Below are 24,773 nucleotides of genomic sequence, written 5' to 3' on the forward strand. Positions count from 1 at the left end.
AAGCGGGGAAAGATTTGAGATATTTATAGGCGGGGAGTTTTACCGAAATAGCCGGTGTTCGGTAAAGGGATGAGCTTTTTTCCACTGATTTTATATTTCTGGATTGTGGGGCCCAGGTGGATCCAAGTGGTTATGTTATTTTGGACTTGCAATTGTCTATACTCCATTTTTAAGTTAAATAAGCTACACTTATAATAGAATTTTTATAATATAGTGCATTTTAAATAGTTATAATATATTGTAAAAAGAAATAGTTAAGACATGTTATTACATATTATATTTTTCGATTATCATATCGAATCTATTGTAAAGAGTTATTTACTCCCTTTATTTTAGTTCATATCGCAGTTTTTGACTTATTGACTGAATACGGAATTTGAAAGAAAGAAATGTTGTGTGGATTTGATGAGATTTCTGTTGTTATAAAAGTACGTTGTTAAAGTAAAACATAAAGCTTATACTTAAAAAAATTATAAAAAATATGTCATTCTTTTTTTAACGGACTAATAAAGAAATAATGTTACATAAAATAGAAGAGAGACAGTATACGTTGTAAGTCGAGTTAATCTGATGGTGTATATACACTATATCTAAGAGAATAACCTCCTATATTTATTTGAGAATTTAACTTGTATATATAGATAGTAGAAGGAATTTTTCATTGTCAGTATATTTTAATTAGTTATAGCATGTACGCTATTTTTGAAGTAACTAAATTGGGTTTTAGTATATTTATAATTGCAGGTCACCTTGTGTAAAAGCTAAATTCATTAACTAGCTAGTTAGGTTTAAGTGTTTATATTAACTTGCAATTTAGCATAACGTATGAATGAAAATGGATACTAACTTTGACCGTACAACTGAAAAACAATTAACAGAAACAGAAAGTTAAATTAAATTAAATGATATTAAATACTGGTGTCAAATGTCAATATCTCCTATTGAACTTATTTATAAGTCGAATTGTGATAATGAATCGACAATGCTGGTATAAAATTCTGCGACATGTGAAATATAATTTTCCATCAATTTTTCTTCATTTCATTGGACGTTGGCAATTTAATTAATTATTTTTAGAGAACACCTTTTATAAAACTTTTAACTATTTATCTTGATTCCATTCGTGAGTCTTAGCATCATTCATTTCAATTGATTATTAATTGTTTATAAGTGGATTAAAGTTATTCCTGAATCTATTAATGAAGGTTAACTAAGAAATGTCGAAAAGCAATATATATATAGAGAGTCAAACTTTTCTATAACAGTCATCCTTGATAACAGCACTTTATTATAATTGTCAAGTTTTCTTGGGAACCAATTTTTTTATGTTATGATAATATATGTTCTCTATAATATTACTTCACCATAACGGCAAAACAATATCGAAATAAACGAGACTGTTATAGAGAGATTTGACTCATATTAATTAAAATGCCCCAACTATCATTTTTTTTAGTTGATCCTATGGAATGACATGCCAACCCAAATATATCATTTCTTATAGAGGTCATGGTTATGGAGTATAATTGTTTTTTAACCAATTCGGTGGTTTTTATTCTACAACAAACTCGATGGGTTACAAACACTTTTTAGTGGTAAACAATTCTCGACAAAATGACATAATCCCAATTTTGTTTTTCAAATAATTGCTAAAAATAGAAAAGCGCGTGAGTGACCATATGGATGTTAGTAAAATATTTCCATTATTTGGTACCCAAAAAAAAAATACTAATTTAGTATTGCTATTTATGAAAGAAAACGAAATAGTGTGAAAGGACATACGTGAGGCCAATGCGCTGTACATCATAATCAAAACGGCTAAGTACTTTGTTTTATGTAACAACCTTCTTCTATTTATTTTTAAAAAAATTATGTCGAAGGAGTTAAATTTTAGATGAGACGGTCACAGTGATTAGATACGCACGATTATTTACTATAAAAACATAGGTTTTCACAAAGTTGTAAGATCGTATATGGTGGTTGACGTTTTCCAGTACCGAAAATTTAAGAAAGTTAGTGACCTAATGACAAGGAGCCGGTGATTATTTTTGAGTTCTAGTTTCACATCGATCTGTCAATAAACTAATTAAAATATTATGGCTTGCACGTGAAAAAGTTTACTATAATAAATAATACTACTGTTACTATACGTATGTTTCAATACCATGCAAGATGAGAACGTAAAAGAGTATGTTATGGATATAAAAATGAATAAATGAAAATGGTTCATGTTTAATATATATGTTTATTTCAGATGATTTCACAATTCAATATTTCACAAGTTTCATTAGGGATGTTTACTTACTAAGAGCCCGTTTGGACAAAAGAAATTTTTTTTTTTTTCTAAATCAACGTTTGTTCATAAAATTTCAATTTTCACTTAAAGATATATTTTGAAAATTTAAAAAACTCCAAAAAGCTGTTTTTCAAAATTTTCACTCAAATCACCCACAAAACTTCAAAAACAACCCAAAATTTTATTCATGTCCAAACACAACTCTAAATTTCAAATACCATTTTCACTTGGAAAAGTTTTTCCCCCTATTTTGGAATTTTACAATTATTATGTCCAAACGCCCACTAAATTTGTGCTAAGCCATTTGGTTATCTCTCAACCAGCACACCCGTCAAATTTTGGGAAAATGATACTTTATAGTTGCTCTCAAAATAATAACCGAAAAATGTATATACATTATGTATGTTACATATAAATTTTATACATTTTTTCGGCTACCAAATTTAAATAATTTCTGGCGCGGATTAAAAGTGATAATACCCCGTCAATTATTTTGTGCAATAATTGTATGATACGGACTAACTTTTTTTATGTAACGTATGTCAAGTCTTAATATGATTTGTTCTTCTTCATATATTTTCCTGATAAATTTTATATCCACTTTGGATGCCCGTGCTATATTATTCACTCGAAACTATTCATGAACCAACAAAAATTATGTTAACTTATTGCAATTGCTCGAAAGATATTCGCCTTTAATATTTTTATTTTTATTTTTATTTTACACTGTGGCGCCTAAAGAAGAAATTTTGGAATTTAGCATAAACAACGAACATGCTCTGTAAAAATAAGATTAAAGATAATACAGTTAAATCTCTCTATAACAGTCTCGTTTCTTCTAGATATTTGTGAATGTTATAGCGAATTATTGTTATAGAAAACATATATTATAACAGAAAATGGAATTTAATTCTGAAAAAACTTGATTTTTATAGTGAAGTGTTGTTATATAAGGATGTTGTTATAGAGAGGTCTGACTGTAATAGTTCAATGTAATTACGTCAACATATATCCTTTTCCATGTAATGGTCAAATGCCATATCCTTTTCCCTTTTTAGTCCATGAAAAATCGATTAAATAAGAAAAAAAATAAACAGAGAATATAGGATCAAGATTAAAAATAAATCAAGAAAAGGTCCTACCGGGAGTCAAACCCAGGTCGCTGGATTCAAAGTCCAGAGTGCTAACCACTACACCATAGAACCACTAGACCAGAAAAACTATTTGTGTCTTTTCCCAAAGATATATATATATATATATATATATATATATATAAATTCAAGAAATCTGATTTAAGTCTGCGAATTTGGTACATAAGGAAAAAGGTGCTTCACTTTTTGAAAAGGAAAATTTGAAACACTTATCACTAATTGTAAAAAAAAAAAGTCCATTTTTTTTCTTTCTTAGACAACAACAAAAAATCTAACGCAAAAACTTTACACTTTTCATGCCAAAAAAAGAAGAAGAAAAACTCAGAAGAAATAGAGAGCATATTTGTTAAGCAGAGCTCCGTCTAACAACAACAACAAGTCCAGCGTAATCCTACAAGTGGGAAGGGTAATGTGTACGCAGTTTTATCAATTACATTGTAAAGGTAGAGGGGTTATTTGTGATATACCCTCAACTGAGAAAAAGCAAAGTCACAGCATAGTCGAAAAAACAGGATAATAAATTAAATAAACTACGGAAGTAGAGCTCTGTTTATATAGCTGAAAAAACAAAGACGACATGTGACATGTTGTTGCAAACATCAATAATTAACGTACAAAAAGACAAATGTACGATATACGATGTGTATGCAGTGACAAATTTAGAGTATAATATATGGATTTACGGAATTTAATAGTCTTCGTCTAGATTGTCAATGTAAATTTTTGTTAAATATTTATAAATATTTAATTATAATTCGATTATTATTATATATTAACTTGATATAAATAAAGTAATCTTTAAGTTTTAAATTCCGAATTCGCTTTTGTATATGCAAACATGTTAAATCATTGAGGTTAAGTCTAATCCTCAAGCCTTTCAACATTTCCCTGTTTGTATTATCCTTTACGGAATGCTTCCAAAATCCCCCAAGATTATTTAGAGAATCCTTTGTCAGCTCCCGTTTGGCCATAAAATTTGGAAGTTTTTTTTTTAAATACTTATTTTTTATTATAGATTTTAATCATTTTTAACAGATTTTGAAACAAAATCTTCAAATCCCAAAAAACAACCCTAGAGTAGTTTTCGAAGTTTTCTACTCACAAAATTTTAAATTCTTTTCATGTAAAATATTTTAACTTTCAAATAGCATTTTTTATCTCATCATTAAAAGCTCATTTTTTTCGAGTTTCAACCAAATCTATGTCCAAACAGTAGTTTAGTGAAAGTCCTTTGTCTTTGGACCTTTTATCCGAGCTAAAGGAAGACATGGAACGTATTTCAGCAAAAAATTGAGAAATATGACACTTTTTTGGGTCCTTATACAAAATTGCAAGAACAAAAGTTAACTTTTTTGTATGGTTTGGTTTGTATTTTGAACCGTATTACGCTATTTAATAATTTGATTTATCCTTACAAGTTCATCATATTGAATCAAGTCAACATACAGATCACAATTCAACATGTTTCAAGTTGTGTGTTCCATCAAATTACTGAAAAAGATTGATTTGTGAACTTATTTGGAATTCGCTGTATAATACAATCCACATTATATATTGGAGTATTTTATGGTTACCAAGCAGAGGCGGAATCAGGATTTCAAGATTATGGGTTCGGAATTCTAATCGTTTAAAGTTACTGGGTTCTAAATTAATAATTTCTACGTATTCAATAGAAGTTTTAAGACAAATACAAGGTTCGAACTAAAGCTACTCGGTTCGGCCGAACCCGCTTTCAGTACTCTAGCTCCGCCCCTGAGCCCATAGGCTACTGTCTGAACTATCATCTATGTCATTTTACCCTTTAAAAATATTTCCCTCCAAAATATTTTCTTAAAAAATGAATGATTTTCTTACTTAGTTTCTATAGTTTGATTAGTTAACAAAAATATTTTTTAAAGAGATATAATCTAGACATACACTATGAAAGACGAACTGAATGAAGGCAAGCAAGGGGGAAGGGTGGGTGTGTGTGTGGGGAGGGGGGGTTAGGATGGGACAGAGTAGAGGGAGGAGTGCGTGGTGGGCCGAGGCGAGGGTTAGACGATGAGTGGAGGGTTCCATGGTGGGTACGATGTGGCTTAGGGTGAAGTCTGGGTGCAGGATGGTAGGTCGGGGTAACGGGCCCGAGGTGGCAAGGATGTGGATTAAGGGGTAGGGTGGGGTGGGGTAGGGTTGGGGTGGAAAAGGTTGAAATAGAATTTTGAAAATTGTTTTTCCTCCTCTTAGTATGGAGGAAAATGAGTTCATAAGAAAAATATTTTTCAAAATATTTATACCAACCAAACATGATAAAATTGAAAAATATTTTCCACATTATGTTTTCCATCATACTAAATACGCCCAAATAATCATGGGAAAAGGTCTAAAATTGCCCCTTACTATCTATATTGTTTACTTCTGCCACCCGTTATACACTTATATTATTCGTTCAATCTAGCCCCTACCCTTAATAAACTTTTAAAAATTGCCCAAAACCCTAACGGATCTACACCGTGACAGCTGACCCACTCTATTTTTTCTGCCAAGTCACACGACCCCGCCACATAACGACTATCCACAATGGCACCCAACCCCTCAATCAAATGGCACATAAGCGTCAATGTCACTATTTTAATATTCACTTATTTACTCAATAAAAAAAATTAAAACATATCCCACAACCCCACCCCCTCAGGGCTCCTACTTCCTCTTCTTCCATGAGTTCTTCATCTTTGCTTCAAATTTTTCAATCCAAACTAGGCCAAGTTCTTCATTAAACTTTCATTAAACTGACTCAAGTTGCAACCATAACTTCTCAACATTAATATTTTCAACAAATTCCAGCTAACACTTTGCTTAAATTTAAGCAAATTAGAATACCCATTTTATGTTCTCAAGCATTCTTACAAATCCTTTGATGGTGATTTTTTTTTCCAAATCTATACTCCAATTTTTATTTTTTTCACTCGATTTCAGTAGGAAACAAACAAGAATTTCAGATTCTTAAATCTTTTTTCAACTTCAAATTTCGGCAACCCAAAAAATGGAGTACAAATTTGTTCTTCACTTAAATCCACGAAATTAATGTTTGATTCACGATTTTAAGCTCCAAACAACAACATCCAGCTGATTTCCTCCATATATAATCAACAAATCGAATTGTCAACTTCAATTTTTCGACACCCAAAGAACACACCATAGTGGGTTTCGAGATTCTCACCATTGTTAACTAACTTGAATGACGCGGCATAGATAATGAATCAGATGCATCTACTCCTTGTAACCTAAATGATGAGCTCGCCAATGCTTCATCGACCATCGTTGCCAAAATAAGTCGAGCTCTTGGTTTCTTCCTCTTTCGGGCTCTCTAGGAGATGTTCCCCATGAATTTCTCATGAAGTTTGTTATGAAAATCCAATTTTGAGATTTTAGAATTTGTGATGTTTTGAAGTTTAAAAACTAAATGAAAATCACTTTTTGAGCTCAAACAAAATAGCCATTGCTTTTGAAGAGTTCGGTGGTTAAATTTTTCAAGAAAACCATTGTTGAAAGGTCTTGAATTGTGATTCCTCTCATGAACATTAGTGTTTCAACATTGATGATTTATTAATGGAGAAGAATAGATTTAAGTGGATGATTAAATTTAAGTGGGTATAGTTATTTATATTTAAACTAGTGACATGGACTCTAATGTGTGGCATTTTAATTGAGAAGTCGGGTGTCACTTCGTCAATTGAGGATGCAAAGGAGTTTATGAGATTTTAATTTGGCGGGGACGTGTGACTTGACTGCTGATTTGGAAAAAATGGAGTGGGTCACCTGCCACGGTGTAAATTTATTAGGGTTAGGGACAATTTTTAAAAGTTTATTATCGATAGGGGCTAGATTTGATGAATAGTATAACGGGTGTCAGAAGTAAACAATATAGTATAGTAGACAGGCAAATTTAGGCCTTTTCCCAAAAATCATTGCAAACAAAGGACAGATACATATATTCCTTTCTACTTTTTTTACATGACTATCTTACATATCATTTCCTTTAGAACACCATACAGATTCTGTATTACATAAGAGTTCATTTCAACTCATTGTTATTCACAGCACAAAGGTGCACAAAAGTATAGTTCACTTCTTCCTGTTTCCTTTTCGCTTCTTGAACTTGCCCTTCCCTTTTCCCTGCTTCCTTCCCGCGCCCTGATCACTAACTCGGGTCTCAGAAGTACTTGTAAATGGAAGATCCGTTGTAGCAACTTCATTACTCGCTACATAAAGCATTTCCTCGCATTGGTTCTCTAATGCAACGCTCCGGCTGCTATCCTCGGGCACAATGAACTGATTCAAGAAAGCTTCTAGCTTCGGCTTTTTTGACAACAAGCTCTCTAAAAAAATTTCAATGCTTCCCCTATCCAGAGGGCTGCATAACATTAAGCACAAAACTTTAGCCCCTTGCTAATCTAGTCAAATTAAATGTGTCGAGGGGCGGGTGGAATTCCATTTTGTTGACCTAAGAGCATACTCTTAACTACAGGTAGCGTGGTATAATGCAGCAGCGTAAATTCGAAGAATACAGTGGTTAAGAACAAGATCGCACCTCGTATTCATCAATGTATGGAGTTGTATCAACTCCTGAAGCATATTACGCGCTTCCTCCATCAATTCCTCACCAGCACAAAGATTCTCTCTCGAGGACAGGTTGATTGCAGCAGTCAAAAAGTTCACATTAGCATTCATTTCCTCCTTAAAACAACAAAAGAAAAGTTTAGTAACTTAATAGAAAAAGAGAAAAGCATGGGCAGCCCGGTTTACTAAACTCCCGCTATGCGCGGCGTCAGGGGAAGGGCCGGACCACCAGGGTCTATTGTACGCAGCCTTACCTGCATTTATGCAAGAGACTGTTTCCACGGCTTGAACCCATGACCTCCTGGTCACATGGCAGCAACTTTACCAATTACGCCAAGGCTCACCTACCCGAGTACACAGTTTAACTGAGTTCTAGATCATAAGACACAGAGAATTAGGATTAGCTTCACCTTCAAATTACGAGTTGAGAAATCTGCAGAAGTTCCAGAGTCATCGCCGCCACTAGACTTCAAGACATCTGATATTTCCTGAAACAAGGCCCAATTCATTTGCATTGGTTGATTACCACAATGCGAGGAAACGTTGGCGCATGGATCAGTAATGACTTCTGTAACAGTGAAAGTCTGAACTATTGAACTGCCAGTTCTGGTCGGAAACAACAAACTCAGGATGTCTTCTCTGCTGCAGTTTGTTCCCAACTTGACAGAAATAACATTGGTATACTCAACTCCCGTAGCAATCTCACCAAGGTTGACAACCAGAAGAGCGTCACCGCCTTTTTGAAAAGCTTCTCCAATTTCATTGATCTGAAGATAGTTATTCTCCGTTCCTCGTTGAAGGATGGAATAAAGTTCCTCTGGAAGTTGGTTCCTAACATCATCGATACTGAGCACTTTGAAAAGAACATCATAGTATTTCTCACAGTTCACACAAAGTATGCATAGGATAAGAACCAATCTCAAGACCATTTGCTTATAGGACAGATCGACATTAATTTTACATCGGGAAATCCACTCAGTTGTACTAGCTTTATCATAAATGAATACTTGCACCATTGCAAGAATGGAATCAAAAAATTCTTCTAAAGGCAGTGTGTTAATTGCATGCCCGGAAGTTGGTCGGGCTTCAAACTGCTCAGAGATCAGCCATTCCACAAATGAAGATTTCGCGGTGAAGAAGAATCCACGACACAGAGATACCAAAATCAGAAAGCGCTCAAGAAGATACAAGAAGCAACAAGGAGATAAACAGTCACCTATTTTCTTCCAGTTCGCACTAAAGGTATCCTGTAAAGCTTCAAAAAATATCTGCAATAATGTAACCTCCGCAGTTTTAACTGGATTATTCGAAGATTCCAAAGAACATTCAAGATTACAGTTGCTTGATAGAACTTCTTGAAATTCTAACAATTTGCCTCCACGAAAAGAATCGCCCGACTGAAAATCTTCCAAGCCCCCTCTCCGTTTCGTGCAACTGAGAATTTCAATGAATGATTTCCACGGAACATCTGACGGGATTCTTCCAACAATTATCTTGTACAGCTCGTCGGAAATATTTCCGGAACTAAGCCATATGATCACAATCCTTCCAATCTGTCCGTAGCTAAGATGATCACTGGTGCCAATATCTTGAACGACGAATTCTTGAAGTAAGTCAGAGGAAAGCTTTGTTCTCCTTAAAGAAATCATACTTTCAACCATTGACTGTCGGGGGTCAAGGGGGAATACCTTTTCAAAGTACTTTGTAGATAGTGTCAGAAAGTTCTGTATTCTACTCTCAAAAATTTTAAAATCATGGTGTTTGGACTCACTTAAACACTTTGCAATCTCGTAAATATTTAGTAGGCACATGCTTTGACAAAATAGAGGCATGGACTTTGCAGCCAATTCATAGAGGAATGCAAGAGTTTCAAGAACATTCAGACCGACTACGAGTAGTTCTGTATGCCAATGAGTCCGAGCAGCAGAAATAAAATGCCGAGCATCAACAAATACTGTCTGCTTGTTCCGTCTAACGACAAAGTTTTGAATATTTTTGATCCATTCGGCTTCTGGATGCAGCAGAACATATGTGACGTTGAGACCATTCAACTGCTGCCTAGCACCAAAGTATTTTAAGCAAAATTCACCAACTCCCTTAAATTCGCCAAAATTTACTTCGCCGAGGCACTCGAGAGAATCAAGAACGTAAAAGACATTTTTCTTCCACGAATTCATAAACTGAACCAGCGTTCCAACACTAACCTGACAGCACGAAATCAGTTCTTCTGAACTCTGTAGATTGACCGATAATTTATCATCCCAAACATACTTCGTTGCATCATTTTGAAAATGAAAATCCAAGATCTTTCTACTGCATAAAATTTCACCTACGAGACATCTACATTTCTGAGAGGCGCTGAAAATATGCTTCAGGTCAGACCAATCACCCGACTCATTTGATAAAACTTTAATTTCAATGCTCGTGGTCTCAAAATTTGTCCCATGACTCGCAAATGACATCGCCTTCTTTAAGAGATCCTCCTTTTGCACGAACGACTTCAAAGGCCAACCTTTGCTTCCGGCCATCCATAAGGAGTGAGAGAGCACATACAAAAGGATGAGCGAGGACGCCTTATCGAAATCCCCTCCCTTCCCGGTCATATCAGCTTCACAAAGAATATCTCCCTTCAGCCGCGCGATTTCTGCAGCTTCAGCAAAGTTTCCTGACTCTTCTTCTAATAGAAGCAGCTCGTCAAGGCACTTTCGAGACATCAAGAATTTGCGCTTCATGTCCATTGATGGAAAAGCTCTGACGAATTTCATCATAGATGCTTTGTCCTTGAGCTCAAAATAATTATATGCACAATTCTCTAGGAACTCCTTCCCAATTTTGTCAATTTCAACAGCACTTTTCCCAATATTATCCCCCTGGACAGCCTGTTGCTTCCAGTACTCGATATATTTCAGACCTAAGTCATAACATTTTCCTTTGGAACAAACTGACAGACATTCTGCGAAATAATTTCCTTTTGCATAAACTCCTGCTGCCCGCTTATAGCGACCGGCCAGTAAAAAACATTCAGCAGCTTTTATCAGTTGAGATTCACCACACTTGTCCAAATAAATACTTCCTGCATATAAGATTGGCACGTTATACAGATTAACCAAAAACACCATCACATATGAGACTTATGTAGAATTAATGATGACGAGTTTATATGCATTTTATAGCACTAAATACCAGAGATAACCAACGCATTAAGACAGAAGGCTTTTACCATTTTCAATTGATTAGTGAACAGGTATACTAATGTTTTTCATTAAACTAAAGTACTAAACATATCCTGCGTCAAAGAAAAAGTCGCATTATCCTTTTTTAATTTCATTTCAGGTGGAGGAGGGAAGGTGCTAAAGCTCAAAAGTGGATGTCTAAAATTTAAGAAACGGAAGTGCAAAAATGACTTCAAAATGCAAACACAAGAAAGCTGCAGAGTTGGAAAAGAAAAGGAAAAAATCCCAATAGGTTAGGAACTCCGGGGGAAACGAGGCAAATTTACAGGAAAGATCACCATTATCATACCTGCTCTTTCATAGTCCCTCAAGTCATAAAAACATTCAGCTGCAGACTCGAACCTGCCAATAGAATAAAAGATTTCAGCAGCCTCGAGAAGATAGGTGCGAGCCTTTCCAGGATCTGAATAAAGAACTCGTTCAGCAGCTGCCCTGATACCAGCTGCCTTAGCTCTTTTTTCCCAATCCGTTTCTCCCGCTTGCTTGAAACACATTAGTGCCATCTCATAATTTTTCTCCCAAAACAGCTGCATTAGAACATCAACCACTTAATGAGGACAGGGAAAAATTGAGATGCATATTTTAATGACATAAGACTGAAAAATGGAACGTTGAATCAATGGAACAAGGAAGATCAACTTGACCTTCATTCCCCTTGATTTCCACTCCTCCGGAGTGCTAAATGTTTGCATAGCTTCTGCGATTGAATCATCTACCTCCCTTACTTCTACAAGACACAACCTTCGCCAGTACTCAAACATAGGCCTAGAAAACTCATCTACGCTTTCACATATCCATAATCTTTGCCTTGTTCGAGTAATTGCCACATATAGTTGCTTCAGTTCAGAACACAAGACATTATGTCTTGTATCAGAGAAACTTGGGAAGGATAAATCGGCTAAATTTTGTTCATTCAGGAACTCATATACGACTCTCCACTGATTTCCAAGTGGCGACGAGCTAAAAAAATTGTATAGGAGTACGTCCTACAAATGATCAATGAAATATGAACATGAGAAGAATTCAGTAAAAGACAGCAGAAATGTAATATATTCAGCAACTTTTCCAAGTAGAATTAAAACTGTAGCAAGGTAAGTTAAGTGCCGCAAACCAACCTATTCCGTCTTATAATGTATACCAACATTTCAGTCAAATGAACTTTATGTGTGTGTGTATAGTATGTATAATCTTCAGATAGTCATGAAATCTAAATCTGCATTAGTTCCAATATAATTTAGTCATATAAACCCCTTAGAATAAGGAATTTACTGTTCTAGAATAATGGGATCAAATGACAGATTTGCATTGTCTCTCTAATTATTGTACCAGATTTTATTGGCCATATGCAAGAAAAAATTGATATTATTTCTTCTCAACTTTAATTATCACACAAAAAGACACATTGCACATGAATAATACCTATCGCGGACCATCTAGAAATCACATTGCACATGAAAGTATTTTCTATGTACTTCCAAAGCATGTGTCTAACATGTACGACCACAGATTAGAGGTACTGTTTTTGGTTCCTTCAAAACAACAGAAACTTGCTAGTGTATGATAATTGCGCCACAGGCTGCCTATATTTAGGTCAAGAAAGGCAGGAGAAAGAGGTAAACAGCTTGCTATTCAAGCCTTAGAGTAGTAAGATCTCATTACTCAATTTTTCAAAAAAAGAAAGAAAGAAAGAAAGAAAGAAAGAAAGAAAAAAAGAGATCAAGCAGCTCACTTTTGGGGATAAGTATACTAATCCATGTGCATTAATTATCCGATTTGTTAAACCCTCGAGTTAAGACATGTAAAGGTTCTACACTAAGCTCTTAAATAATAGCCACGCGACAAAATTCTGTCAATTATCACTGAAACTAAAGGAAAAAAGAAAAGTGAATTCTAAGATTAACTGAAATCTTAAGCACAACAAGCAAGCAGAAGACTTGCCTGAAATTCCAGCCCTTTGCATTCCACAATGGTCAAAACAAGAGCTTTCTGACCAATTAAACCAAAGATTTCCTTCTTAGCAGATTCATCACGTACTAATATTACCTGTTCCGCACCAAAGCCTACTATTTTGCCAACATTATTGCCCCTATTCCCAAAAATAGTTAAAATAGCATTTTCATCATCTCCGGGCTTGAGCAACACTGGAGCCGCACCATCTATAAGACTTGTCTCGGGTTTCAAGACATCTACAGATTGAGGGAAATAATGACGAAGCAGATCAATCACACTCTGAGCAAGTTTGAGTACACCAGTATGTGTGCGGAAATTTTGAAGCAACTGAAAAACACATGACAAGTGTCCTTTATCTTTTCTTTTGGCAGCTTTGTCACCCTTTGAGTCCATGACAAACTCATTGTAGAATAGATTCCTTATGTCTTCAAACCGAAAATCTATTCCCCTTGCAATTGTCTGGGCCGTATCCCCAGAGAAAACGAAGCCTTCTTCAACATTCCTACAAATGTATTTGAAAAGAGAAATCTGTCTCATTGTTAGATCCTGAACTTCATCAATATACACAAAGTCTATCTTGTCACCGTCCAAATTATGACATTTTAGCCGATGATGGAGATCATTAACTACATCAGATATATCAAATTCACCACGCTCCATCTTCATCTCTTCATAAGCTCGGAAAATATCATAAATTCCATTTCTTTTTTCCGCACTTATATTGGAGACCCGATATTCAGACATCGAAATATAGGCGTCTCTGTTTAGCTTCCCGTCATGAAAATCCCCTGCTTGTAGCCCTCCTTTTATATGAGAGATTATTTCCGTAAAGACCCTTGAAGAATCAAGATTCTTGGTCAACTGACTACTGAAGCGAGGCCAATACAAGCAACAGAAACGATCATAGTTGATCTCCTTCTCTCTTATGAAAGTTTGTAGAGCGACTGACCTCAAATTTCTATCATTGGAAAGTTTCCACTTCAAATTGAATCTATCAAAGTAGGAGGAACCTACAGTTCCATCAAGCATCATTAAGAATTTATGAAATGTGATTACAAGAGGGTATTTTTTGTATGGAATGTCAGTAAAGGAACTCGGTATGTCATTAAACTGCTTCAATCCATCTAAATCATCAACTTCGAAGCTACTTTCCGCCCAAAAACTTCCTCCACAGGCAAACCTGCAGATTTATGAGTGGTAAGTGTTAGAGGAACACAATTACGATCAACAAATTTTACGCCTATCAGGAACACAACTAAACATCCATGTCACTAATATCACCTGCATCATGTAAACATTACTAAAAAAATTCTTAAAAGCAACATGCACTAAGCTAATAAGTTTGCACCATAGAACGCTATAAAAAAATAAAAAGGGGCGGCCCGGTGCTCTAAGCTCGCGCTATGCGCGGGGTCCAGGGAAGGGCTAACCACAAGGGTCTATTGTATGCAGCCTTACCTGCATTTCTGCAAGAGGCTATTTCCCCAACTCAAACCATTGACATGCTGGTCAAATGCCAGCAACTTTACCAGTTACGTCAAGGCTCCCCTTCAGAACATTATAAAAATTATAGAACACTATAAAAAATTAAAAATTAAAAATAGCATAAGATGAAGGAATTATAATGATGAATGAATTATACAAATAATGATATTAAGAATATACTATATAATAATTATCCTTTTCCTATTTTCACCTCTAACTCAAAACAAATTGCATTTGAATAGAGTAGCCAATGATTTTAAACACAATAGTTTAATCAAATTAGAAAAAAAAAAAAGAGACTTGCTCAGTTATTAAAGTCCCTAAAACTGAACGTCAGATCATTCTTCCATTTTCTACGAAATTGTTAACCTGTATCATCATAACAGCAGAAACAAAACAAAAACAACAGAAAAACTAAGTTGGAGCCTTCGAGGATAAGACATGCAGCTCATTAAAAAAGGTAGTTCCACCAGGGAACTCTCGAACGCAGATTAGATCAATCACCTTTGTAGCTGAGAAACTTGTTTTTTGACAGCGTAACATAGTTTGGGACTAACTGTCACAAATAGCTGGCGCAAGGTTGTCCTGCTAGTCTCTCCAATACAGCGACTCGCTTCATTATCCTCGTATGAGCTAATTCTTGTTTCCCCTGCAAATTGACTTACCTCCTTTCCTGCCGCTACATTAAATCCTTGAACAGAACTATGGTGTTGTTGCTCCTTTTGGAACAACTTCATTGTCAACACAGTAGTTTTACCTGTGCCTGAGCGGCCAAGGATGAAACTGCTTTTACTAAAACGGATTACCTCCCTCTCTTCATTAGTAACTTCAAAAGGGATATCTACTTCTTCACCATGGTGATCGGAGAGCAAATGCGTGACAACACCAGATGACAGGGAGTAAAACTTCATTAACAATAGGCTTTCGCTCACTCTTGAATTTTCAACATAACCATTGTTATCGAGTGTACTAGTCGAATCGTGATTCAATTTGCTCTCGACATCCTTTTTATACTGAACTACATCACGATGAACCTTCCAACTCTTTGGAACTTCCAGATCCCTAAACAGAAGATGAAAAGTTAAAATTAAAGAAATTTTTAGAAAGACAATTCAGTCTATCATAATATCGAGCACAATGGAGCGTAAAAGAGCTAGTTTACCCCTCAAAATACTTCTCCTTACAAAGGCTGATGAATTCTTCGGTGTACATTAAATATATCCTATCAAGACGTCTTAAGAAACCCGCAACCTTCTCCGAAGGCAATAAATCCCAAACCTTTAGAACTTGTGTATAAATGAACTCTTTTTGAATTTCAACTGTACAAACAACATAACGTCCTTCAACCACCTTGAACTGCTTAACCACCTGAGATGAGCTTTCACAAACTAACTCTACATTCCTTCTCTTTGGCCGCCATCCACTAGCAAGCTTAACCAGAAGAGTTAACACATACTTTCTCAAGCAGGACGAAGCCAGCTTCCGAAATGATTTTCTAAAGTTGTCGCTGAACACTACCTGAAGAACAAAATAGAAGACAATGTTGCGGAAGCCAAATGTATAGAGTGTGAATAAGTCACAACTATTATACCAAAAATTATGACAACCACCAAATAATAAATAAGACAATAAAGCAATAATAAAGGGAACACCAGAATTTACGAGGTTCGGCTAATTTTGCCTACTCCTCGGACACAACCAAATATTTTATTCCACTCCAAAAATACAAGTGAAATAATACTAAAGAGAGAAGATACAAATGCCTTAAACAGATGAGAAGGCAAATGAGAGGTGTGTATCAATCCTAAACATTAGGCCTTCTTTTATAGGGGAAAAATCCCCCCAAACTTAACTCCCAACCAATGTGGGACTTTGGCATTTTGCCAAACTTCAACAAATCTCCACCTTGGCAAAATTCCACATTTTCAATTCTCTCTCAATAACAAATTTTGGTTGTGTCTTCATCTTCAATCTTCAGTGTTCAACAATGTTGATCAAATCCAAACAATGTTGAAACTTGACCGCAGTCACCACCTTTGTCAGCATATCAGCAGGATTCTCTGTAGTATGAATTTTCTTCACCGTGACTCCACCTTCTTCTATGATTTCTCGTACGAAATGATACCGAACATCAATGTGCTTCGTCCTTGCATGATAAACTTGGTTCTTCGCTAATTGAATAACACTTTGACTATCACAAAAAATTGTGATACCTTTTTGTTCAACACCAAGCTCCTTTAGCAATCCTTGAAGCCAAATTGCCTCTTTCACAGCATCTGTAATAGCCATGTACTCTGCCTCTGTTGTAGACAAAGCAACTGTTGACTGCAAAGTAGACTTCCAACTAACTGGTGCCTTTGCAAAAGTAAACACATAACCAGTAGTTGATCTTCGTTTGTCCATATCACCCGCAAAATCTGAGTCACAATATCCAACTACAGACTGATTGTCTTCCTGCTCAAAAACTAACCCGACATCTACAGTATTATGAATATACCGTAGAATCCACTTCACAGCTTGCCAATGCTCCTTCCTGGATTGTGCATATATCTGCTAATAACTCCAACAGCTTGTGAAATGTCAGGCCTTGTGCAAACCATTGCATACATCAAGCTACCAACAGCATTTGCGTATGGTACCTTTGACATATACTCTCGTTCAGCTTCATCCATTGGCGACATAGTAGTACTTAGCTTAAAATGGGAAGCAAGTGGAGTACTAACTGGCTTAGTCTTGTCATCTATGCCAAAACGTTGAAGTACTCTCTTCAAATATTCCTTTTGAGATAAACAGAGTTTCTTTGAACGTCTATCTCTAATTATCTCCATGCCAAGAATTTTCTTTGCCTCACCCAAATCCTTCATCTCGAACTCCTTCTTCAGTTGAATCTTCAACTTATCAATTTCTTCCGAATTCTTGGAAGCTATCAACATATCATCAACATATAGGAGAAGATATACAAAGGAACCATCTTTAAGCTTGTGCAAATACACACAATGATCGTATTTGCTTCTCTTGTACCCTTGCCGCAACATAAACTCGTCAAATCGCTTGTACCATTGTCTAGAAGATTGTTTCAATCCGTACAACGATTTTTCAAGTTTGCACACCATATTTTCTTTTCCAGCAACTTTGAATCCTTCTGGCTGAGTCATGTAGATTTCCTCCTCCAAGTTTCCATGTAAAAACGCAGTTTTTACATCCATCTGAACTAGTTCCAAATCCAATTGTGCTACCAAAGCCAACATAATTCTAATGGAGGAATGTTTTACAACTGGAGAAAACACTTCATTGTAATCAATTCCCTCCTTTTGAGCATATCCTTTGGCCACCAATCTTGCTTTGTAGCGAACATCTACTTGGTTAGGAAATCCTTCCTTCTTTGCAAATACCCATTTGCACCCAATTGCTTTCTTTCCCTTCAGGAGATTGGCCAATCTCCATGTATGATTCTGATGAAGGGACTGTATTTCATCATTCATGGCAATCCTCCACTTATCTTCTTCTGAACTTTGGACAGCGTCTTTATAAGTAGTAGGAACATCATCAGCTACAATTGAGGTTGCACAAGCAACCGTCTCTATGAGACGAACAGGTTTCGTTATTGTTCTTTTTGGCCTGCTGGTTGCTATTGATTCAAGTTGTTGTTGAGATTCCTGAGTTGGAATCTCCTCTACTGGCTCTCCTTCCAGAGGGTAATCTTCATTTGTTTCCTCCTCTGCTTCTTGTGTAGGAAAAATAAATTTTCCCTCAAACTCCACCTGCTTAGAAGCACCTTCATTTTGTTTGGTATCTTCTGTTACCTTATTTACCATAGCAAATTCATCAAAGGTAACATCTCTGCTGAATATTACTTTCTTTGTCATAGGGCACCATAAGCGATATCCTTTGACTCTAGAAGTAATTCCCATAAAAATAGCCTTCTTTGCCCTTGGATCCAATTTTGACTCCGTCACATGATAATATGCAGTTGAGCCAAACACGTGCAAAGAGTTATAATCTACAGCAGGTTTTCCGTACCATTTTTCAAATGGTGTTTTGCCATCAATAGCAGCAGATGGTAGACGATTAATGAGGTGACATGCATATGTAATTGCCTCAGCCCAAAATTCTTTGCCCAAGCCAGCATTGGACAACATACACCGTACCTTCTCCAGCAAGGTCCGGTTCATACGTTCTGCCACTCCATTCTGTTGTGGTGTATGTCTAACAGTGAAGTGTCGGACGATGCCATCATTTTCACAGACCTTATTGAAATGATCATTTTTGTATTCACCTCCATTGTCTGTGCGAATACACTTGATCCTCCTGCCTGTTTGATTCTCCACCATCGTCTTCCATTTGAGAAAAATTCCCAGCACTTCATCTTTGTTTTTCATTGTATACACCCACACTCTTCGAGAAAAATCATCAACAAAGGTTACAAAATAGTGTTTCCCACCCAATGAAGGTGTTTTGGAAGGACCCCAAACATCAGAGTGTACATAATCCAAAATGCCTTTAGTATTATGGATCGCTGTACCAAATTTAACCCTTGTCTGTTTCCCTTTGACACAATGCTCACAAAACTCCAAGTTGCAAGCCTTTACTCCTTTTAACAATCCTTGATCTGATAGAGTTTTCAAGGATTTTCCTCCAGCATGTCCCAAGCGCATGTGCCATAGCTTGGTTGCTTCTGCCTCTTTGTCGTCACTGGATGTTACTGTCGCTGTCCCAATAACTGTACTGCCACGATAGCGGTACATATTATTATTCTTCCGATTAGCCTTCATTACCACTAGTGCACCGGAGCATACTCTCATCACTCCATTTTCTGCAATGATTTTGAACCCTTTTGATTCTAGGGCTCCCACAGAGATGAGATTCTTCTTCAAATCCGGTACATATCGAACATCTATCAATGTTCTGATCATTCCATCATGGTTCCTTAATCGTATTGAACCAATGCCATATGAGGTAAGAGGGCTGTTATCCGCTGTGTGGACGACTCCATATTCTCCTTCTTGAAATTCCACGAACCAGTCCCTGTTGGGACACATATGATAGCTACAAGCCGAGTCCATCAACCATATGTCTGAAGATGTTGATGACTCTGTTGTAACTAATGAGAAGTCTGAATCATCACAATCAGCTACATTTGAATCCATAATGGCCTTTCCATTGTTATGTTTGGCCTTATTCTTCAACTTCGGACAGTCTTTCTTCCAGTGCCCTTTTTCTCGACAAAAGGCACATTCATCTTTGCTGGGTCTGGATCTTGACTTGGATCTTCCCTTCTTTGTCCTCGTTTGATTTTGAGGACGACCCCTCACAAATAGTGCTTCTCCTTCTCCGCCCTTCTGTTTTTCTCGCTTTCTTTGTTCATAGCTGTACAAAGCCGAACAAACTTCTCTGAGAGAAACTTCGTCATTTCCATGGAGTAGAGTAGTTTCAAGGTGCTCGTACTTATCAGGAAGTGACGCCAACAACATCAAGGCCAAGTCACCATCATCATAAGTTGTATCCATATTTTGCAAATCTGTAACCAACTTATTGAAACTGGTGATATGTTCATTCATCGTGGTACCAGGAACATAGGTGAAGTGAAACAGTCTCTTCTTCATGTACAATTTATTTTGACTGTTTTTCTTCAAAAATTTATCCTCCAGTGCTTTCCATAATTTACATGCAGAAGTTTCCTTTGTGTATGGATATTTCTGCTCTCTAGCAAGGTAGGATCGAATGGTACCGCAAGCAACACGGTTGATAATTCTCCAATCTTCTTCTCCAATAACATCTGGTTTCTTTTCTTCAATGGCCAGATCTAGCCCTTGTTGAAAAAGGACATCTAGAACCTCGCCTTGCCACATCCCAAAATGTCCGGACCCGTCAAATATTTCGACCGCAAATTTCGCATTTGACACAATTCTTGTCATAAGCGAAGATGCCAATGATGACGTATTGTTGACACTTGATGTAGATTCTTCTTGTTTATTGTCTCCCATCTTTGACACAAATATTATTTAATAGCTGACGACACAAATCAAGATTATTTCCTTTCTGGTGTGGAAGATCAGACTAAGCTGCAACCACAGAGCATACTCAGACAGAACCTTGACTCAGTTACCAAGATAAATCTTTTCTGATGTGGAAGATCAGACTATGCTGCAACCACAGAGCATACTTAGACAGTACCTTGGCTCTGATACCAATTGTTGCGGAAGCCAAATGTATAGAGTGTGAATAAGTCACAACTATTATACCAAAAATTATGACAACCACCAAATAATAAATAAGACAATAAAGCAATAATAAAGGGAACACCAGAATTTACGAGGTTCGGCTAATTTTGCCTACTCCTCGGACACAACCAAATATTTTATTCCACTCCAAAAATACAAGTGAAATAATACTAAAGAGAGAAGATACAAATGCCTTAAACAGATGAGAAGGCAAATGAGAGGTGTGTATCAATCCTAAACATTAGGCCTTCTTTTATAGGGGAAAAATCCCCCCAAATTTAACTCCCAACCAATGTGGGACTTTGGCATTTTGCCAAACTTCAACAGACAATACAGCCGAGGAACAAGTAGAAGGATTGACACACGACTGTTTTAGCAGACAACAGACAACCAAAAAAAGTAGTTGCGGGTGAATAATGATAATGACCAAAGTTCTTTACACAATGAACGAAGCCCATGCGAAGAATGACTAAACATTTAGAACAGAATAACAAGATATCAGCAGTTGCATTGTTACTATCCCCATTTTGTGTAAAAGACCAAAATATGAGCTTGTCCATTTATCTATGTAACAAAAGCAAGAGAAATTAATAAATGTGTGTACCTTCCATCTCTTTTCTTTGAATAGAATACTATCGCCATTTAGTAAATCATCCAGTTGATCAAGTTCTTTATTCACGTCTAAAATTGTTTTTCTCATGTCAGTATCGTCGTCTGCATGAAAGAAGCATTGACGATCCTTGGCATCGAGAACTAGTGCTTCCCAGATGGAGTTGCTAGCAAGTAATGTTTGCTCATTTCCCAATATCCAGAGACAATGCCTAGAAAAAATTGAAAATCTTAGACATCATATTAGAAGCAGAAAGATACAAATTGTGCCAAAACCAAGTATAAATTTGATCCATACCGAGCCCTAGTTAACGCAACATTAGTCCAATGAAGACTTGACAAGATGCCAATGGACATTAGATCTCACTGTAGATATTATTACAATATCTTCTTCCCCTCCCTGAAATGCATCAACTGTGCATCATTATTATACTTCTGCCCAAGTCTATCTTGTATGGCCAAAACTTGAGAAGCATATGGTGATATAACACGAATGCTAAAAGGTTCAATTCATATCCACAAAAATTCAAGTCATATCCTAAAGGTTCAACTTATACATAAATGCTTCAATTTATATCCTAAAGCTTCAACTCATACCTAAAAGGCTCAAGTCATATCCTAAAAGTTCAACTCATATCCTAAAAGCTTCAAGTCATATCCTAAAATTTCTATTTATAACTAAACTATCAAGACAATACAAAGGTTCAAGGTTCAACTTATATCCTAAAAGTTATATTCATATCCTACGAGTTTAAACTTAAACTAAAAGTTCAATTTATATCCTAAAAGCTTCAACTCATACCTAAAAGGTTTAATTTATATCCTAAAGCTTCAACTCATACCTAAAAGGCTCAAGTCATATCCTAAAAGTTCAACTCATATCCTAAAAGCTTCAAGTCATATCCTAAAATTTCTATTTATAACTAAACTAGTTTTATCCTAAAGGTTCAACTCATTGTTATTTCAAGCATTATTACACGGCTAATGTTAGTTATCCTCTATGTGGGTGACTCGTTGTACTCAAACAAGAGCCACGCAACGATTCGCTTAAGGCGTTAAACATTAACATTGTCTTGAACTTTAAGAGAAAATCCAAATATATATACTATCACGTGTCTATATTAAATATCTACCTATAAACTAATCAAGATTAAACTAAAAGTTCAATTTATACCCTAAAAAGTTCGATTCACAAGAAAAAATCATAAACCCTAAAAGTTTAGGGTTTCTTCTCTTCAAACCATTTCTTGCCCAAATTAATAGGTAAAACCAAATATTTTAGCTACTAACAATTATCATAGATTTAATTTAGCTAAGAAAAATTAATTTTTAGGGTTCAAACTAGAAGGAATTAAACAAATTAAAATAAGTCTATTTCGAAAAAAAATAAATAAAGGAGAGAGAAACCTATCAGCTGGGCAGTGGAGGACACCGACGGAGCTGCTGCTGCCGCCGGCGGGCGTCGGTGGCGCCGCTGCTAGAGGGGGGGGGGTTGAGTGTGAGAGAGAGAAGAGAGGGTTTGGGGAATTTTTTGAAGAAAATAAGAGAATGGGAGGGGAAACCCGTTTTTAACTCTATTTTTACAAAAAGCGACCAACCTTGGTCGCTATTTTTGGTACCAAATATGTGTTGACTATTTTGACCAAAATAGCGACCACAGTTGGTCGCTAAATTCTGATCGTTTTACCAGATTAGCGACCAACATTGGTAGCTATATCAAAAAAAATTAAATTAATTATAATTCAATTTAAAATTTATATTTATTTAATTCAATTAATTTTAATTCAATTTAAAAAATTCAATTAATTTTAATTCAATTTAATATATATAATTTTAAATTGAATTTAAAGTAATTTAATTGTTTAAAGCTTTCAATTCATATCCTATATATATATATATATAAGCTATATTCGATATATATATATATATAAAAGCTATATTCGATACAGTATTACCTAATACACTTATACTCAGTGCATAGTATAGCGTAAGTATATATATATATATATATATATATATATATGCTATATTTGATACAGTATTACCTAATACACTTATACTCAGTGCATATTATAGCGTAAGTATATATATTATATATATATAAGCTATATTCGATACAGTATTACCTAATACACTTATACTCAGTGCATAGTAAAGCGTAAGTATATATATATATATATATATATATATATATATATATATATATATAAGCTATATTCGATACAGTATTACCTAATATACTTATACTCAGTGCATAGTAAAGCGTAAGTATATATATTATATATATATATACGCCATATTCGATATAGTATTACCTAATACACTTATACGCGTAAGTATATATATATATATATATATATATATATATATATATATATATATATATATATATATATAAGCTGTATTCGATACGGTAATACCTAATACACTAATACTTAGTGCATAATATAGCGTAATACACTTATACTTAGTGCATAGTATAGCGTAAGTACATATATTATATATATATAAGTTGTATTCGATACGGTAATACCTAATACACTTATACTTAATGCATAGTATAGCGTAAGTACATATATATTATATATATATATATATAAGCTGTATTCGATACGGTATTACCTCATACACTTATACTTAGTGCATAGTATAGCGTAAGTACATATATTATATATATATATATATATATATATATATATATATAAGCTGTATTCGATACGGTATTGCCTCATACACTTATACTTAGTGCATAGTATAGCGTAAGTACATATATTATATATATATAAGCTGTATTCGATACGGTAATACCTAATACACTTATACTTAATGCATAGTATAGCGTAAGTACATATATATTATATATATAAGCTGTATTCGATACGGTATTACCTAATACACTTATACTTAGTGCATAGTATAGCGTAAGTACATATATTATATATATATAAGCTGTATTCGATACAGTATTACCTAATACACTTATACTTAGTGCATAGTATAGCGTAAGTACATATATTATATATATATATAAGCTGTATTCGATACAGTATTACCTAATACACTTATATATATAAAGCTGTATTAGATACGGTATTACCTCATACACTTATATATACTTAGTGCATAGTATAGCATAAGTACATATATTATATATATAAGCTGTATTCGATACGGTATTACCTCGTACACTTATACTTAGTGCATAGTATAGCGTAAGTACATATATTAT

General features: G+C 35.3%; 1 protein-coding gene and 1 non-coding gene across 2 annotated transcripts; both read right to left on the bottom strand.

Moving 5' to 3' along the window:
• Positions 1–3,429: 3,429 nt before the first annotated feature.
• On the bottom strand, positions 3,430–3,501 carry TRNAQ-UUG (transfer RNA glutamine (anticodon UUG)). Its single transcript has one exon. It is a non-coding gene; the product is annotated as a tRNA-Gln (tRNA).
• A 3,878-nt stretch (positions 3,502–7,379) lies between these two features.
• On the bottom strand, positions 7,380–21,901 carry LOC142179134 (uncharacterized). Its single transcript, XM_075248953.1, has 10 exons — positions 21,843–21,901; positions 21,540–21,756; positions 15,877–16,232; positions 15,219–15,776; positions 13,218–14,409; positions 11,924–12,265; positions 11,569–11,806; positions 8,457–11,119; positions 8,018–8,163; positions 7,380–7,840 (listed from the first exon to the last, which is right to left on the bottom strand). The coding sequence occupies exons 1-10, from the start codon at positions 21,899–21,901 to the stop codon at positions 7,552–7,554; spliced, it is 6,060 nt and encodes a 2,019-aa protein (XP_075105054.1). The 3' UTR covers positions 7,380–7,551.
• Between the last annotated feature and the right edge of the window lie 2,872 nt (positions 21,902–24,773).

This window comes from Nicotiana tabacum, unplaced genomic scaffold (genome assembly GCF_000715075.1).
Source record: "Nicotiana tabacum cultivar K326 unplaced genomic scaffold, ASM71507v2 Un00400, whole genome shotgun sequence".
Taxonomy (NCBI): Eukaryota; Viridiplantae; Streptophyta; class Magnoliopsida; order Solanales; family Solanaceae; genus Nicotiana; species Nicotiana tabacum.

Excerpts from the sequence above, each read along its gene's own strand:
- LOC142179134 (XM_075248953.1), bottom strand. The coding sequence starts at position 21,901 with ATGTCCATTGGCATCTTGTCAAGTCTTCATTGGACTAATGTTGCGTTA. Across the intron at positions 16,233-21,539 it reads TCAAAGAAAAGAGATGGAAG|GTAGTGTTCAGCGACAACTT; the intron begins GTACACACATTT and ends TTTGTTCTTCAG. Across the intron at positions 11,807-11,923 it reads GGAAATCAAGGGGAATGAAG|CTGTTTTGGGAGAAAAATTA; the intron begins GTCAAGTTGATC and ends GTTCTAATGCAG.